The sequence below is a fragment of the Etheostoma cragini genome, chromosome 6 (genome assembly GCF_013103735.1).
Source record: "Etheostoma cragini isolate CJK2018 chromosome 6, CSU_Ecrag_1.0, whole genome shotgun sequence".
NCBI classification, from domain to species: domain Eukaryota; kingdom Metazoa; phylum Chordata; class Actinopteri; order Perciformes; family Percidae; genus Etheostoma; species Etheostoma cragini.
Genome location: NC_048412.1, coordinates 4,039,926 through 4,058,278, shown reverse-complemented (window position 1 = coordinate 4,058,278; position 18,353 = coordinate 4,039,926). Strand labels below are relative to the sequence as shown.

The 18,353-nt window shown below is 41.7% G+C and overlaps 1 protein-coding gene across 2 annotated transcripts in view; it reads right to left on the bottom strand.

The window, feature by feature from the left end:
* The window catches only part of LOC117946102 (vacuolar protein sorting-associated protein 13B-like), a 335,261-nt gene that overhangs the window by 103,093 nt on the left and 213,815 nt on the right, over positions 1-18,353 (bottom strand). For both annotated transcript variants that reach the window (XM_034873955.1, XM_034873954.1), the window contains exons 32-34: positions 14,447-14,650; positions 10,167-10,293; positions 8,597-8,740 (exon numbers count right to left, since the gene is read on the bottom strand). In XM_034873955.1, coding sequence (XP_034729846.1) covers positions 8,597-8,740; positions 10,167-10,293; positions 14,447-14,650 — 475 coding nt within the window. The remainder of the gene's footprint in view (positions 1-8,596; positions 8,741-10,166; positions 10,294-14,446; positions 14,651-18,353) is intronic.

Here is an 18,353-nt window from a genome sequence, read left to right as displayed (position 1 = left end):
ATGAGCTCCAGGTGGTCCAGAACACACACACGGTTGCAAAAAGACACATTTGCGAGCACACGCTAGCCTGTATATGCATTCAGAAATGCGCACACATAGCTGAGCACATGTAGACAAACACACAAAAATACATGCATTGCGTACAAATTTAGAGCGCAGCATGAAGCTAGGAACAATTCTGGCTCGCTGTCTATTTACAAAGCTGAAATTAGAAGAGCAGGACTGAAGTAATCTTCCTTTAATTTCTCTCTGGATGTGTTCCCAGGGCTGAGTGAGACATATAGACTCTGATGTGCTGTATGTAAGGTTCTCAAAGAACAATGAGGCAAGAAACCCTGTCCCCTCATATGGGTTAGCGGGGGGGGTGGATAAGGGGGACATACAGAGGAAGGCCAGAAGACACAACGGTACAAAAAAGACCCAAGTTAAAATCCAGAAAAAAAAGTTAAGCTGGCTAAAACAATGAAATGAATGATGTTCAGAATACATTGGCTTTATTTAGACAAGCACAGGTCAAGAGGACTTTGTGGATGGAGGAACAATTTCAGGTGCTGATCACCAGGCAAAAGTGGTGGGATTCAGAAGCAGAGTTTAACATGGAAGGAACACCTGTAATACATTACACTGCGAAACTAAGTCATCACTGCACACATGATTTTTTTTTTTCGTTCTGGCTTGAGTACTGGCAACTCAAAATACTGCAACTCAAATGAACACATTATCAAGAATGGATTATAGCCAGTGGACTGTTCCAAGTGTTGGAATATGTGAGGTGCATGTGATGATTCATCTTTGTCATGCACATCTGAACCACCGGAGCAGCTCCAAACAGACAAACTGAAACAGGTGAGGTATAAAATCAAGCCCACCTCTTGATTATCCAAAACATCTGAGCTATGTTCTGGAGTTAGGTCTCAAGTGGCTACATGGCACCTATCCGTGCATATCTATCATTGCCTAGATTTCATTTGGGTTTACATGCCTCTCTCGGGTTTCAGGGCCAGTCACAAGCCTCGAGTACAAAGACATAATTCATTTCACACATACACTCATAGATAGCACTTGAGGTATACATAGAATAATGTTTGGTTCTTCAAACATGTACTTAAGAAACAGATTTTCACAGTTGCAACTGTGGGGCTACAACTAATGACAAGTTCCGTTATTAACTTAAGTCTTGTCTATTTTCTAAATGATTATAATACATTAGTTCTTGGGTCTATATATTGTGAAAAAATACCCAGCACAATATTCCAGAGCCCTCAAGTTGCTTGTTTTGCAAGCCGAAAAAGTCAGTTTACGATAATAAAACAGATAATATAGCCAATATTCACATTTAGGAAGCTGAAACCAGTTTGAAATTTATGCTCGACAAATGACAACGATCAATTATCAAAATGTTGAAATGTTGAACATATTATTTTACCCCTGTGTGACCTGGATAACAAAGTATCATAAATATATGGAAAGAAAGAAACGGTGCACCCATGGAAAATCTTCCAATAGCCTGGAATGATGTGTGAATTGTTATGGTTTAGTTTGGGTGTAAATATTTAGTTAAATGAGAGCAGTCCAAGAAGAACTCTTTATATCTCTCTGTATATACATATTGTGTTGTATAGTCAAATGAAAAAAGAATCATCCACATACATGTATGTACGTACATGCAAACTCACATGCATGGTCTAGCACACACACACTTTTACTACACCATCTTATTTACAGAGAGAGAATCCAATACTCTCCATCACCTGTTATTCTAGGTGGAATCTTGCTTACACAGGTGTAAGAAAAAAAAATTCCTCTTTTCACCTCTTCAGACAAAAAATGTGGGCTTTTTCACTGAACTAAGTCTACTATGGTGTGTGTACATATGTGTCTGTACTAGTTGGCCTGGTGTGCCCTGTTTTTACTAGTCCCCTGGGTGTGTGACCCGGCTTCCCTTGCAGGCAGAGCGAGTGAGGGCACTCCTGACTCCTCCTCACCTGAGTCGACACCCGATCCCGGGGTTCACGATGGGGGCCCGCTGCCTCTCCTCAAAGGTCCCGTTTGTTTCCCTGCTCTAATAGAATTCCAACCTTCGTGATTTTATCTGGAGTTTTCACGCCAATTTTGCCAAAACCGATTGAGGAGAGAGTAAATTCAGCTGCTACTGATCTCAAATAGATTGAGTTTCCAAGGGGCCAATTTAAGAATGTGCCACGGTTATGCTTTAAGAAGGTTGGTTGGTTGGTTGGTGTTCGGGGGCTGAACAGGCAAGGTGAATTGTTATGACTGGCTGTCAATTAGCAGTTGATTCACACAGGAGGGTCAGTAAGACATGAACAAAAAAAAAAAAAAAGAGGGGGGAAGATATACGTTTTCATAACAAAAGAAGGGCAGCGAGATGAACACTGGCTATGAAAATATGTATGTTTAAGATAAGCTGCAACAACGACTTTTACTTAACAGATGCAAGGCAGCCAAAATGGAAAAGGAGATGGCTGTGCAGGGAGCCTTATTTATTATTACTCTCAGCAGCAACAGGGCGAAGGAAAATAGTGCTTAGCAGGATGGGAAGAGGTCAGGGTGAAAGAGATCTGGCCCTCAGAGAGGGTTAATAGCCAGACGGACTGGTTAAGAGATGACCTGTAGGATCGCGGCTCCCACATTTACAGACAAATACGTTGGACAGAGCCAGGAATCAAAGCAAACACCGGATTTAGACTCTTTTTCTCACTATGAAATGTCTCATCTCGGTGGATTTCTCCCTTACTACTTGTTCCCTCTTGCATTCTCTGTCATTTGGCCATCCTCTCTCAAGCTGTCTCCACTCTCTTACTGTCTGCTCGGTTCCTTTTCCATGCTTCGCATTTTCAATTACCTCTGATGTCTCCCTATTTCTGTTGGCCAGCAGAGCACATAAAAGCTCCTCTGACACCTCACTGTCCTGGAAAAGATCAGAAGGTCGAGAGAGAAACTTCAGTTCTCAAAGCTGAACAGCTACGAGACAATATGAAACACTCATCACAAAGAGGAGCGGCCTTGGAAATGGTTTACTTTAAAACATACACAGACAAGAATCCAGCCCCAGGTCACTCACTGAGCCAAGCTTGTCAACAACACCATGGCTTACATAAGCCGTCGTATGTGCATTTGACATTCAGCAAATACTCCTACATGAACAAGACCTAAATTGTTATACAACAGGGCCGAATAAGTCAACAAGCTTCCATTCTCCCACAATATAACACTTGGTAGCATTTGGAAGACTGAGGTGCAGAAAGGTCTTCATTTGTTTCATGTGTTTTATTATTCTATTTATTAAAAGAGTAAGTTCTAGTCTATATGAACAACGTTCAACTTCCGGAATTACTCTGATTTCGCCGGATATTTTGCCGGATATCCTTTTTTATGGCTGAATGTCTGTTAACTTCCACTTTGTGTTGGAATTTTAAACACCGATGGATTTATCTACAACTAAAACAGCTTTTGAACGTACACGTGTTCCACCAAAACAAGTTCCTTTCGAGGCTATCTTGCAGTGTCACCGTGCAGAGCTCAGCGCCGCCCATTCATGATGGGTTTAAAGAAAAGAAAACCAGAGCAAATCTTCTACCATCCTGGAACGTAATGTGGACCAGCCAGACCCTTCTTTGCCGCGCTGTGGAGGAAGGGCTGGCAATGCAATACTGGTTCAGGGGGATTTGAGGTGTCACAGTGTGGGATTTTCCAAAGACAAACAAACAAAACATTGCAAAGCTTTGATTTTTAATTGGCTTTTAAATTAGACAACTTTAAAACGTATGAAACAATAATACTTGAAATCTTCACCGTCCAAACACATATAACTCTAGCTAAGTGTGGTTGTGTGGATGATGTGCACAAAAATCACATGCATCAATAAAAACGCTGCCTCCTCCCCACTAATAACCTAAAACTGCCGTCCAAACCCAGTAACAAACCAAACCAGCTCCCGAGCAGCATGTTCGTGCCTACTGTGAATTCACTTCTTACAGCGGTTCGTGTTGGCTGGCGATCTGTAGTGCCGCATTAGTCCAGCTTTGCGTGTGAGTGCAGCTCGTGTGCATCCTTAACGCAGGCGTTTAAGATGTAATAGTACAGTAAGATCATAATCTACAGACTGTCAAATTCTATCCGTCTCCAGAGAAAGAACCCTCTAACTGTCAGCCAGCTAGCTGCTTAACTAGCCAGCTCTGGAAGGACCAACACTTTTCCAACCAACCCGCCAGGGAAAAAGAGATGAATGGGAGAAGACATAGAGCATGGAAAAGAGAACATATGATAAAAAAGGGTAATGAAAGAAGAGTTGGATGATTGTTAAAAGATGCTGAAGATTGAGAAAAAAAAGACAAAGTAAGGAGTTGATAGAGAAGCATATAGCCACACAATCCCAACTTACGTTGTGATACGAAACGGAAAGAAAAAGAAAAGAGAGTGGGAGAGGAAGAGGAAGAATAGAGATAAGGCAGGTAATAGTTGATTGAGAGGTTTACCCCATGTGTGTTTACTAAAAACTGTAATTCGGAGGTTCCTGTGAGGCCTGATACCTTGCCCTGAACATGGGTGCTGTTTGTGTGTGCACTGGCATCATTGTGTGTGTGTGTGTGTGTGTGTGTGTGTGTGTGTGTGTGTGTTGGAGGAAGTCTAAAGCCCTGTTTCCCATGCGTGTAATCATCCCAGGATGAGGTGGAGGATGAAGCCGAGCGGGACTTCCCCTGCACCAGAGGGTATTTTCCTCTCACACTGTGGTTTAGGCACATGGCTGACCCGGGCTGCCTCTGCTAGAGTGTGTGAGAGAGGAACCTACCAACATGGGACGAGGGAAGCATTTAAATAGAATATTCTCTATTCTGGCTTTTAACCAGTTTGGAGGGACATTACTAAAATACTTTGGGAGCTTGTCATTGTGGCAAGTGCATGGCAGCCAGACAGTGATGCCAACATGAGAGGTTACACTATAAAATCTGCAATGGGTGGCATTGAGGTCGCAAAAAAGACAATGCTGTGTGTATACATGTGTGGAGGAAGATGTGGTGGTTAAGAGAGAAGAGAGACTGAAACGAGAAGCCGCCAGAAAGACCTCTCAAATAACAAAACAGAGCTGATGCACAAAATGCAAACACACAAACAAACAGACAAACGGGTCAGCTTTTCACTCATAAAGCAGTATTAGAACTGGCTCCCAAATAAAAGGCTGCAGGCAGTTACCATGCATGGAATGTGGGGACCATCTGTATGCAAGTGTGTGTGTGCACATGTGTGTGTGTGAGGGTACACACTTCTGTGTTGCTGGGTGACAGTGTTGATGACAGAGCGCTGAGATAAGTCCCAGAAGCCGCTCTATCATCTATTCATAGCTCCCTCGCTGAGGGACCTCCTGCTGCTGAAAGCTGCCTGATCTCAACCCAGCGTCGCTTTATCATCAGCAGATTTTTCAACAGAGATGAAGTCAAACTGTGACGGACCGTAGCAAATGCTGCGATAAACATCCTAATAATGCACTGACTTATAAAGCAACAAATGTGCGTATGGACCGCTTAGAAATCATGTTGCATTTGCTTTGCATCTCAATCATGATTTAAGTGGAAACCGGCATGGAAACTGGCTACGGAGCACAATGACACAGAACACACAGATTATGAGAAAATAGCAATCTTGGACAGCGTCTGTATGTAAGCATGTAAGGGTCATTATAAAAGTGTGTCTGGACAGATTCTCTCAAAGTGCAGCTCAGTGACTAGAAATGACTGAAATCACACAAGGATTGCACATACTGCCCACGCGCCTGGCTTGCCTCCCCACTGCCAGGGAACCCAAAAGCCCCTACAAAACAAATGTATTAACCCAGACAATAAAACACAGCTGTGAGTGGCGATGGGAACTGTTTGAAATCAGTGCTCGGGATTGTGGAGAATCTGTTCAAGGCAAACAGCGTGTTCTCAAAATTTCTAGGAAAGAAAAAAATAGAGCAAGGAGCAGTGTTTAATTTAAACTCTTGCTGGGGACAGTGCCGACTAAGAGAGCGAGGAGATATTGAAACACAACAACAAAAACAACTCCTTTGCACCAGATGCCAGACAGAGATCCAAGACCTGTTTTTAATTGAGCCCTTTGAACAGGTTGTTTAAAGGAAGTACAAACTAAACTGTCAAATACTATAAATATCATTACGGAAGTTAGGTTTAAACAAAGAATACAGATACATGCACAAATTCCAGATTTCTGCTATGCGCAAACTGGCAATGGAAACGAATCTGAACTTTATGATTAATATTTGTAAGCTGTTAGCAGGCATCTGTTTAATTCTATCCAGTTGGTCTATTCTAAGGACATCAAAAGCCTTTACCTGTTCCAAACTCATACTCCAAACAATGTCAGTGTAGTTACTAGTGATATTATTTGATTGTGGTGTGTCTAATGTGTTAGCAGGGGGTAGACAGGCTGCTGGCAGAGCAGACTGCGAGTGAAGAGAAGCAGCCCTTACGAGTATGGAATGTCATGATGCTGTAGTTCAACGCACCACTAGAGGGCTCTGCAGCTTGTAGAATGAAGCTCCTGCAGAGCCGACAAAGTCTTAGTCAAACTGACCTCCCTGTTGCAGGTTCTAGGCCAAGCAGCCGGACAGATGCGGCCGCCAAAAGACTTACGACACTGAGATAGATGGAGGTACAAATAGTTTCACAGAGAGTGTCCAAAAAGTCAAAGCCAGACCACATTTATTCAGAGTAACCTCCATGCTCTGCAGCTGCACAGAGGTGAAGACACACACTGACTGACCTCAGTGTTAATGATACTGTTACGCTCCATAATGGCACTACTATAAAACCGAATGAGTAAAGAACATGGTATAATGCACCTGAAATGAATATGGTACAATAAAAGTAAAAAAGTGAAACACTGTGAGTTCCCAACAACTGTGACCAAACAGCCAATATTTAATGAAAGCAGAGGAATGTTCCCAAGCATATATACTTCATTTCTCAATTGTGGATTGATGATCATTATATTACATCACTCTGGACCTATGGGTCATTTCAATTTCACTTAATCCAGCTGAAGGGAGCAATACCACTGCGGTTGGATGTGAATTTCGGAACAAAACGTTGATTGTTCCCATCTCTGGATAAACTGCGAAATGCGGCTGAGGAAAAGAACCTAACATTTAGCTGCTACTGTCACAGTGCCTTTGAGCAATATCCTTAATCCCCCAGCTCCTCTGGCTGGAGCTGCTTAGCACAAATGCACAGAAAACTGAAATCATAGAAGAAGCTTCTTTGTGTATGTGAAGCTAGTTGTTGCTGGAACAGATGGCAGAGATGCTCAGTTTGCATTGCCTTGAGAAACAAAGCTGTTAAAAAAATCCATCTTAAAAGGACTAATTTTTTAAAACTATTGCCAATGGACCTCCCAGAATAGCTGCTTGCTGAACTTTCTCATCCTGCCTTGAACCTGGATGAACCCTCTGCAGCCGTTAGCTGCCCCTCAATAGAATCAAGCCATGAATCATTACAAGTCAGGGGTGAGGGCTCCGAGATCACCCAAATCAAAACCAGATGCACAGCAGGCACCTCCTAACTCCTGACTAACTGTATAAATTACTAAACAAATGAATAAAAGAAGAAGTTTGATAACTTTGCACTGCATGTCTTCCCTCATGAGTTTCTAAAGTGTTGCACGACAACAAATCTGACTTGATTGTAAGATCAATCCATATCCATCAAATCCATTTTAACATTTGATTTATGATGTTGGTTTGCATTCAGGAGACAGTTGGCTACATGAAAAAAGATGGTACCACACATATTGTCCTTATTAGAAACTAGGATTGTTAAGCACATCTGTAGTGGTAACAGAAACGAGTGATCACTGATTTTCCTAGGAATCCAACCACATCACTTCACAGAAGCCTTTACGGAGTCTGAGTCATCTGACACAGTCACTGCACGTCAGTACACACAGCCTCCTGTAAAGTATCCTAAGAGGAGATAACAGTAAAATCACTCGGTCAACTCACTTCCCTCGTCTATGACTCTCATCCTCACCACAGATGGTAAATATTTTTATATTGTGTTCCATTAGAAAGGTTTATTAAGCGGTCAGACAGGGCAAATGGCGCCTGGGAGCTCCCTGTCCTGTAAACAATAGAAAGCGCCCTGAAAGCAGCAGCTGAGTACAACACAGTAAACTAAGGTCACATTAGAGAACCGCCTTGCTTTGAGTGAGTAAATATTTAAATGTGTTAGATTCACCCAAAACAGTGAGGGGTGATAGTTAGGGGCACTGAATCAGGAAAACGGTCATGAGGTATTTATAAGCGAAACTGGCCTAGCCTCGTGCAGTGATTTCTTAATGGATGGATGTCAAACTTTGGTAAAAAGATGTTAATCATCAGCAAGAGAGAGGTGATCTGAGGGGCAAGATGGGATAGATAGAGTATGGGAATATAACTACTGTAGAGCACAGCTTCATTTGACCTTGTGTGTGTGTTTATGAGTACAGCAGAATTAGTATATTTTATACTTCTGAGAAACTAAAGACTGAAGAAGTGGAAGGACATGATGAATCGAGTGATGTTGTTAATTACAGTACATACCTCAGCACGTTTCTCAGGAGTGTCCATCCCCACCAAGTTCTCTCTGAGAAGCTGCTGAAGAAGCTGCACCTGGGCAACGCTGAGGTAGAAATCCAGACTGCTGGTCACATTTACCTCTAGAGAGTGGCCACACACCACCACCTCCTACAGAGATGAAGGAGATAGAACAGGGTGAAATGAAAAGAGGGAGGTGGGTGGAGAGAGCAGGAAAGACATTCAATAACACATCAGGAGGGTTTGTGACCTCATGCACTGCCTCGCTTTCTCTCTCTATTTTTGTTGTTGTAGTCTTGGTCTATTTACTTTCTATCTCCCCTCTGTCTTGCTCCCTTATGCTCAGTTCTTCCTTCCTTCCCCTCTTCCCTCTGTCCTCTCCAGGGTCCCACCCACAGCCAGCAGTTCAAACATCAGCCTGGAGGCTACATCTAACAGGATATCACTCACTAACACTCTGGGTTCCACTACACACACATGGGCCAGACCTACAGTAACTACACACAATAGTATTTGGCAACTACTGTGTAAACATGATCTATTAAGACCCACTTTTAAAACCCATTTTCTTATTTAGATGTATATATACATATTATATATTATTATGTTATTATATATATATTACGTGTATGATCAATATGATTGTTATTAGTAGCAGTAATTTTAACACAAAGTGTCATAGAAACATATATTTACAATAATAGTTACATAATATGTTGCAGAGGTGAGTGAAAATTTAGACTGTAGATTAAAGATTAAGGACATTTAGAGATAACAATGAATAAAAGAATAATTCAATGAAGATAGTTGTTACATTTGTGTGGTAAGCATGCATACATCTAACTGAGTTAGTTGGAAATGAATGGATTTTGTTATACAAACTGTTGTAATTTATCTACACTGCGTAGTTCAAAGTCCTGTTTTTGTTGTTACTGGCTCTCTATATCTCAGGGAGTGATAAAAAATCACACTGTGTGTGTGTGTGTGTGTGTGTGTGTGTGTGCGCGCGTGTCAGTGCAAACTATGGATTAGCTGTTACGTATTGTCAAGGGGCACGTTAACGTGGACGGACGAGGCATCAAAGAGGCAGGAAGTTGCAGAGAGCTGTGCCAGAAAACATCAGCTGTATAAGCAGAAAGGTTTAAACTGTGTGGGTCAAAAGCCTCCATTACACGGCGGACTGGCGGAGGGAATCCTAATGAGTACGTTTCTGTATGTTAAGAAGAAAAACGTAAATACTTCTGACATCTCACATAATCAATGTCTATTTTCCTATGGACAACGGATTGTAAGAGTAATGGTTACAATCATGGTTATAACAGGTCATAGTCAAAGGGCATTACGGGAACAAACCTCTGCGTAGTGGACAAAGAAAAATACGCCACCTCTGACTCACTGTGGGTTTCTTAGAAAAGGACCTGTTGTTATTAATTATTAGATATTAAAGATATAAGATATAGTGTCATTTTAGGACTTTTCACTTTTACTGTTTGAATTAACTTGCCACAGTCCATTAAAATAGACTCTTGAAGACTTTTAAGAGATTCAAATAAAGCTGTGTTGAGTGGATACTGACCTCTGGCTGTCCACTGTCAGGGGATATATTCTTGCTGAAGATGATGGCTGGGGCAGCAGTCACCCGAACAGAAAAGTCCGTCAGGATTGGTGTCAGGATGGCCCGTCGCTCCTGGTGTCTCCTGATACTGAACAGAGATACATACAGGATCAAACTATTAGCAGACGCCTCTTCAGATAAGTTCCATAACTTATATGTTAAAGGTCCCTTATCATGGCCATTTTCAGGTGCATACTTGTATTTGGGTTTCTACTAGAACGTGTGTATGGGCTTTAATATTTAAAAAAACATTTACAATATTTTTCTCATACTTTCTGAATATACCTGTAATCACCCTCTTTATGAAACGCTCCGTTTTAGTGCCTGTCTCTTTAAGCAACCCTCAGGATTAAGAAATCTGCTCAGTATTTATAGAGTACCTTGACTTGTTCATAATAAAAAAGAAAGGAAAGGAAAATCTCCCTTTCTACAATATCTGACCTTTAATATTCTGTTAGTAACTGAGAAAAATGATGGCATAAATATAGACATTTGGAGGTCACTGTTGTAATCAAGGATGGAGATTCATTTAAAAAGTTTTAATAACTGAATTATATTTTAGGTAATAGTGTATAGTCCTGGTGTTAAATTAATTTTAGCATTATACTGCGATACAAACAGCTACCATAAGGGACCACTTATTCAATAACATTCCCCAACCTTTATTTACTAATAACTTGTCATGGTTACCACTGTAAAGTATTTTGTAACATTGTCCCATCTGCCCAGGAATGACAAGTCAACACAACAGAGTCAAAACCACAAAATGTTCAAAACTGAGCTTTTGTTTTGCCCTTAGCTGACAGGCAGACACATATTTCAAACTTGCTCTGGCTTTTTAAATTCAAACCAGTAGGATGAAAAGCTGAACTCAAAATAAAAATTCTTCAAAATGGATTTTCTCTCGCGGGCCAGACCTGTGAAATATCACCGTAAGTGAGCTTTTTAAATTTCTGGTCCAACACATTTTAGCTGAAAGCTTGAATATGGTTACAGAGACAGAGTGAGACGTTATTTGACAAGTCTTAATTGGGAACACCCCTTAATTGTATACACAAGATCAAATAAAGACCCTCTCACATCAACTCTCTCCATTTCGCTAATGTTCATTCCCACAATCAAGTCATATTTGTGGGAACATTTGTTAGTTGTAAAACAAATATACAAGGGGGCTTTATAAAGTGGTGTTAATTGCCACATCTGTTGCTATTAAAACAATCAAGTGGTACAGCTTCCAATATTTATAGTTGGCCAGGATTAAAAAAGGCCCTTTTTCTAGGTGGCCTTGAGTACAGTACTCAACCAGAACCAATATCATATTCACTTCTGCTACACAAATGTGCATTACCAGTGCCCTTAAGGGATTATTTTCAGACACATTGCTCTGCATAGAGAGGTTAAGAGAGGCCTAATTCGGAGCTGAAATGATCTGTGAGGCCAATTGGTGTTGGCTAATCTCCCCTCAGACAGGGATTGAAACAATGAGTGTCTCGTTGCAGGGGACAGGTGCTATCATTCACCAGCAAGGCTAGAAGGCGTGAGGCTCGCCTTACCAGTAATATGGGGTCCCCTGACTGGGCTGGAGAACTCTGTGGGTGTTTGTGGGTGTGTGCAAACCTTTGAATGGGTGTGGTACAAAGCAGGAAAAAAATGGAAAAAATGACTTTGTTTTCATACAAAGCTACACAGTGTTAACAGTAAGTGGAGATATCCGCGGCAAGGTCAAAGAAAGAGAGGCTAGCACAGGGTGGTTGACAGGAGGGGAGAAGTTCACAGCTCCATGACACGGGTCTTTCCTAGCCGGCAAACTACACACAGTGATGAGGACAGATGCTGTCAGTGGATCCATAGTGCTGGAATTTCCTTTGCAAAACCTCAGGTAGCCAACTGAGGCCACTGCAAATCCGCAACTACTGGAATTGAACCTAAAGAACTCCAGAGTGAACATGGAAGCCCAAAAATGGAGAAAGAGAGAAGTGGGGGGAGGGGGGTATTGATGTAGGGAATGAGGGAAAGGTGTGAACTTTGGAAGTGGTGTGTGTCAAAACTTGTTACAACCGAGGTGGTGTACTTCTGCGGGTGATTGCAGCAGACAAGTAAAGCTGTGAATTTGACTCCCCTTTCTTCAGTGTGTTGGAACATTCTAAATCACACGTTCGTTATGACTCGGTCGTGGTGGTGGCTGAGGCTGGGGTATACAGTGCAGCACAGCTAAGCCCAATTTCCAACAGCGCTTCCAGAGCTGTCTCCTGCCACGGCGAGGGGAAAGGGGAATGAGGAGGCAACCACAGCCAAAAACCAAAAGCAGCAACTTTGACCTCAGTGTGATCACACAAAAGCATACTGACTTACTGGTATGAATCTCAATTATTAAGGATATGGAAATGAAATGAGCCAAAGCTTAACATTCTGATAAGGAAATAAGTAACCACTACGACACTTTACATTGGCAACAAGCCAATGTGACCGTTACAGTATAACACTGTGTGTCAATACTTTAAGTAACTGTTAAACTACATGTTAGGTCATCCTATAATCAAGTTCTGAATACAAATCCAGACATGCAGCTATAGTTTGTTTAAAGAAAATTGAGTCTACTCAAAAAGGAATTCAGCATCTTTTGGAGCCCAAAGTGGGAGCCCAAAATCCCCAAAAAAGCAGCCTTGTTTTCATCAACCGAGAGACAAATTGAGAGTAAAAAAAAACAAAAAAACATTGCAATTGGTTTGAGCCTCAGTAGCCCTTTGCTCAAATGAGCTAGACAGACTCAGTAATAAGAGGGTAGGACGGTAACGTAGGTTGAAGTCCGCTACTTATAAAGACTGTTTTACAACAGTTTGCACGGTTAGCAAAGGCCAAGACAAAGGAGGATTTTGGGATAGATGGTCAAAACTACTGGGGACAAATAGAGGAAGAGTAAAAAGAAATCAGGGTGGTCTAGTGGTCAGAAACCAACATCCCATAGGTCCACTTCATTGTCTTGTTGACATGTCAACAACTAAAACTCTACTTGCTTGCTCATTTTGAGTCACTCTGGCTGAAAGCCTCATGATGCCTCATCATTTCATAACTGAAATGGAACAATAAGGTTTAAGGATTTCTATCTTTTAACTGACCCAAAAAAGGAGTGGAGACAGCATTGATTATTTTCTATTAAAATATGACAAACACTTTGCAATAAAGTAAACACATAACCAAAACACTTACAAATATGAATTCAAATAGCTTCAAATAACCAAACAACGACAAAAACGACTTACGGCAGACCTCAGAGCTGCATCAGCATCAGTAGCAGTCTGTGTTTCGCTTGAAGGGCTCCACTATCATACATTCATAGTGTGTGTGTCATACAGTAAAGAAAATATCAGGGTTATTGACGACTATGTATGACTGAGTGTGTGTGTGCAATAGAGAGTGTGCCTAAGTTTGACTGTGTATGCACGTAAAAGGTGCATCTCAGCCAGCATCACTCTAAGCTCTGATGACCCAAGGGCACACAGTCTCAGTCAGGCCTGTGTTGATTCTGCACTGCATTCTTCCACAAGGCTTATTTTTAGTAGACAGGGAACAAATCTAGAGTCTTTGCCTGTGATTCTGTGATTTTTGGGCCTGTTCCCTCTGAAAACATGAGTGGAAAAAAGTGTGTGTGGCCAAACAGGCTGTTACACTTGTGCTTGTTTTAGCTCCTGAGTCTATAAAAAAATGACAGGGTTTGTAATTATGACTGTGCATGGAGAGGATCCATGATAGGGCGCTAACTCAATAACTACATGCTGCTCCCACATAAAGACTGATGAGATACAGTTTGAGACATTCACCATTCACAGTTAGTCTCACAAACACAAACACAAACACACAAACACAACCTGACTAAAGGTATAACAATTTAATCTAGACTAGCGGTGTGAATATGTGAATTACACTTGCTGTTGTCATTGTAAGGGATTCATCCAAATAGACAGTGGCCTTCAAACTGGTGTCCGGGGACATAATATATGAATATTTTGGACATTGGCTTCATACACTGTAATTCTAAAAGAACAAATCTTATTAGATAGGGATTATGGGATGAAATCTTATCAAATGGGGGTCCGCTAATTTGGGTCAGTTTAGGGGTCCTTGCCTTGAATGCTTACTATTCTACAGTAGATTAACCCATATTTCTTTTCAAAATGCACCGATAATTATTTACTATATTAACAAGAAAAATAACTTCATAGGTAACTCAAGTGTCTCCTGACCTGCTGGCCATGTTCCACTCCAGGGCCGGGTTCTGGGAGCTCCTCTCACTCTCCACGGACACTCCTCCTTTGGTTCCCTCCTTTTCTGGCTTGAGTTGCTCCCACTGAGCCGTTCCAATGTTAATGGACTGGAGGTCGACCTGATACTGCCGGTCTTCCACCTCTGAACCCGGGTCACGCAGGATGCCAAGGTGCAATGCACGTCTAGAGGGAAGAGAAGAACGCCACTTAGTTGAGTGACTTTTACGAATCATGTAGTGTGCTAACAAGTCTAGGAAGCCCAGACCAGGCAAAGACTTGAGATTATATCAGACTTTACTGATCCCAACTTCTGGGAAGGTTCTGTGCTACATACAGACTACAGAATGTACAAGGAATAATGAACAGGTTACAATGCAAGAACAAATGAAGAAAAATATGTAATGTACAAATGTGTATAGAAGGTGTATAAAAGTTGTAATAAAAATGTACAATTACTTCAATAGTATTTATAAAGATGTCAGTCAAACCTTGTGATGTGTATGAGTCTTATCAAACACTCTGATGAAGTGTTAAAAAGTTGTATTACCTGTTGTAGGAAGGATTTTCTCTAGTGGAGGGCGCAACACTGAAAACTAAAGATCTTTAAGGAACGTGTATCAGGCTGGGAAAGTGCACGAATCGTATTCAACTAGCAGGTGTCTAGGTCCAACTGACCTAAACGTAAAAAAAAACCTGAACAGGTTTTATTTATTGTTGTGGGGGTCACATTTGGTCAGGCTGTGCTTTATATAGTCAATTACAATGAAGTCCATGACTCCAGGAGTAGACCAGGTAGTCTGTAATACTGAACCAGTAAAGAGATTCTGGCAGCAGGCCCTAATCATTGCTGACTTCTTTCTTCCCTTTGCCTATGCAGTGGTTTAGTTTCTTACAGGGTGATTTATGACTAAATCAAAGCTTTTGGTACAGCCAGGCCTCAGAGGCCTCAGGTGAAATCATTTGCCTTTTATAAAGTTCAGATTTATGCCAGCCTATCATTGGCAGTAAACATTGTTTAAACCCCTGGCTCTACGGCACAGTAGTCTGGAGACTCTTACAGGCTCTCTCTTTTCTATTTCTGTCTCCAGAAACACAGGACTTCTACAGTACACACACTGTGATATGGTAGAAGAGATGTAGAGATATGGCAGGAGTGGGCAGCGGTGTCTCTGTACTTGAAACGCTGCAGTCAAGAGAGCAAACGCTGTCCCATCAGCGCCAAGAAAAAATGATGTCATCTACTTTGCCTCTGAGAGACAAGATCCTGACGAATTCACAAGGCAAAAGGAATAATCAAAATTCAACATCTGCATATGACATCAGGGCTTTCGGTTCATTATGATATGTTTATTTGTGCTGGTGAATTCAAATGAGAGCTTAAATGGTATAAATAAGGGCTTAAAATGGCTACAGATGTAGTGGCAGCATGAGTAGTTCTATTTGTTTCGGCAACGTCAATGGCAATTTTCATATAGCGTTTCCCTCCCTTAGCCACACTGGAAAGGCCTCTACCAGAGCGTGATGTTATGACAATAAGCACCAAGTACAAAAACAACGGCAATGGAAGATCAGAGGTGTATAACTGGATTTAGCTGGATTTGTTGACATACAAACAAGTGAAACAGATCCTTAATCAACATTTGGAACCACATTTATCAACAGAGTATAATATAAATCAAACCAAGAGCCCTGTAAGATTTGGGTGGGATGTGTCAGTCTAGATTCATTAGGGCTTTTGTAACAGTACCTCCATCACCCTCCCCAACCCCAAAACTGTATTTTTCACATTAAACAAACCACAGTTACCTCATATGCTTTCCAAATTATCTCTTAACTTCATCTTATTTAGGAGACTCTCTTACTCATAATCAACATTACATGGGAGTCTGTGGCCAAGTCTCTGCGTTGCCGAGCTGCAGGGTCATCTCCAATGACATAAATAAATATGATAAACATTTGTCTTGGTCATGCAGCCAGTGGAAACCGGTGTGATTTAATATCAAAAGACATATTTCAACCAATCGCAGGAAACGAGAGAGCTTCATTTCTGACAAATGAGAAGGGGAGGAATTTTGGAAGTTCCCCTTGGGGTGCAATAATAATGGAAGCCAGATTTTCTTGTTGTACATGTGGGGGGAAAACACTGGTGGTTTGACATATTTGATTGGTCATGTGAAGACCACACTGCCTGGCTAAGAGGAATCAAAGAATGCCTTGGGAAAGCACAGCACTCACTTTGCCCACCGTATACAAGGATGAACTAAAAACATACAGAGCGGGGCAGGTGGAACACACCCTTCTTCTGGGTCTCACATGCCATTATCAGACATCTGCCCGCCACTACCATGTGGAAAATATGGAGCAAATTGCGAATAACAAGTCATAAATGACATGCTTTCGCAGATGAGGAAGGCATGGAGGGAGGGAAGGGAGAGGGGGGAGAAAGAGAGAGAGAGCAAGAGAGGGAGAGACATTTTTCTCAAACACAAGTACTTAGTTTTGCCCTTGTTCCTGAGCCAACCTTATTTTAATTGCAGGAAAAGACCACAGAAACATTATTTTTTACGACAAAATTCTGCTATTTATAAAAAACGGATCAAAAGCTCTGCAGTAAGAACGCTCTGTTTCATGGCATCCATGGCTATTATTTTTAAAAACATTTCTCCCTTTTCTGACACAATTTAAACCCAATTTGAGTCCGAAAAGCCACTCGGCCGATTTTGCATCAGAGCTGAAATATGAGGGCTCCGATCCAACATTATTATGGCACAAAGTCAAAACCTCCATCCAATTCAAACCTTGCAGTGGGAAACAGCAGACAGAATCGCGAAAGCATGGCAGTGTTATGTATCTAGATTTCAGCATTCGGAAAAAGCGACCCACTGGTACTTTATCACATTGAAAAAAATAATGATGTCCCAAATTCCTTTGAACACAAGATATGCAGACAAATTTACAAATGGGCAATTAATTGCAAGTTATGTTCCTCTGTTTAGCATTCTTTGGGTCCGTGCATGTGCTGGGCAGAGCATCAATCATGATTTGTGTTATTAAGTAGACATGTGGGAGGACTGGGTGCTTAACATGTAGCAGATTTGGGAACGTGTGCTAAAGTGGTAATAGGATTCAAGGAGGGGCACATGCACAACGCACCAGTAAACACACACATTAGCGGACAGCAGCAGCAAAGTAAATAGCATCCAGACTTGAAATACAGAACTTGCACGATAGTAGAGAATGAATTGCAAGAAAAATAAAGTGAAATACATTGAATGTGTTACATGGATACAGAATCACATTGAACAGAGTCACTGGGTAAATAAGTAAGAGGACTTGTTGAAAAAGAGAGAAAGGGAAATCTTGGGAGAGCCTGATTGCCAAGCTAAGGTTTTTGAAGGCTATGTGCGGTTCAAGGTTGTAAAACAAACCACAGTGGGATCTGGTTGAGGCTCGGGGCCCAATGGTAGGACTGTGGGAGCAGTGGGCTGTGTCAAAAACTCTTGCCGAAGGGATCCTTTGGGCCAGGGTGTACCGTGGCTCTTAGCTTTAAATGGCCTCCCACCTTCCTCTCTCAAACTCATTCCATTCCCCGCGGTCCCCATCCCCTGCCCCGGGCCGATGGGGCAGGAAGCAGCAGGGTAATACCAAACGCCGCTGGCTTCTGGATCTTGTCACTTTAAAACCCGCAACCTGAACCCACAACCCCAAACCTGGTTTTCACTCCATTTCCCCAACAATCACAAGCAATACATGTCTGCTTCCACGTTCAACAGAGGCAGGAGTGTACGCAAATGTGTGTGTGCAAGTGCCTGTAAGTGTGTGTTTAAGAGAGATGGGGCCCTCTGCTTCTGCTCTCCTAGTAGAACATGCACACCGAGTAGAAATT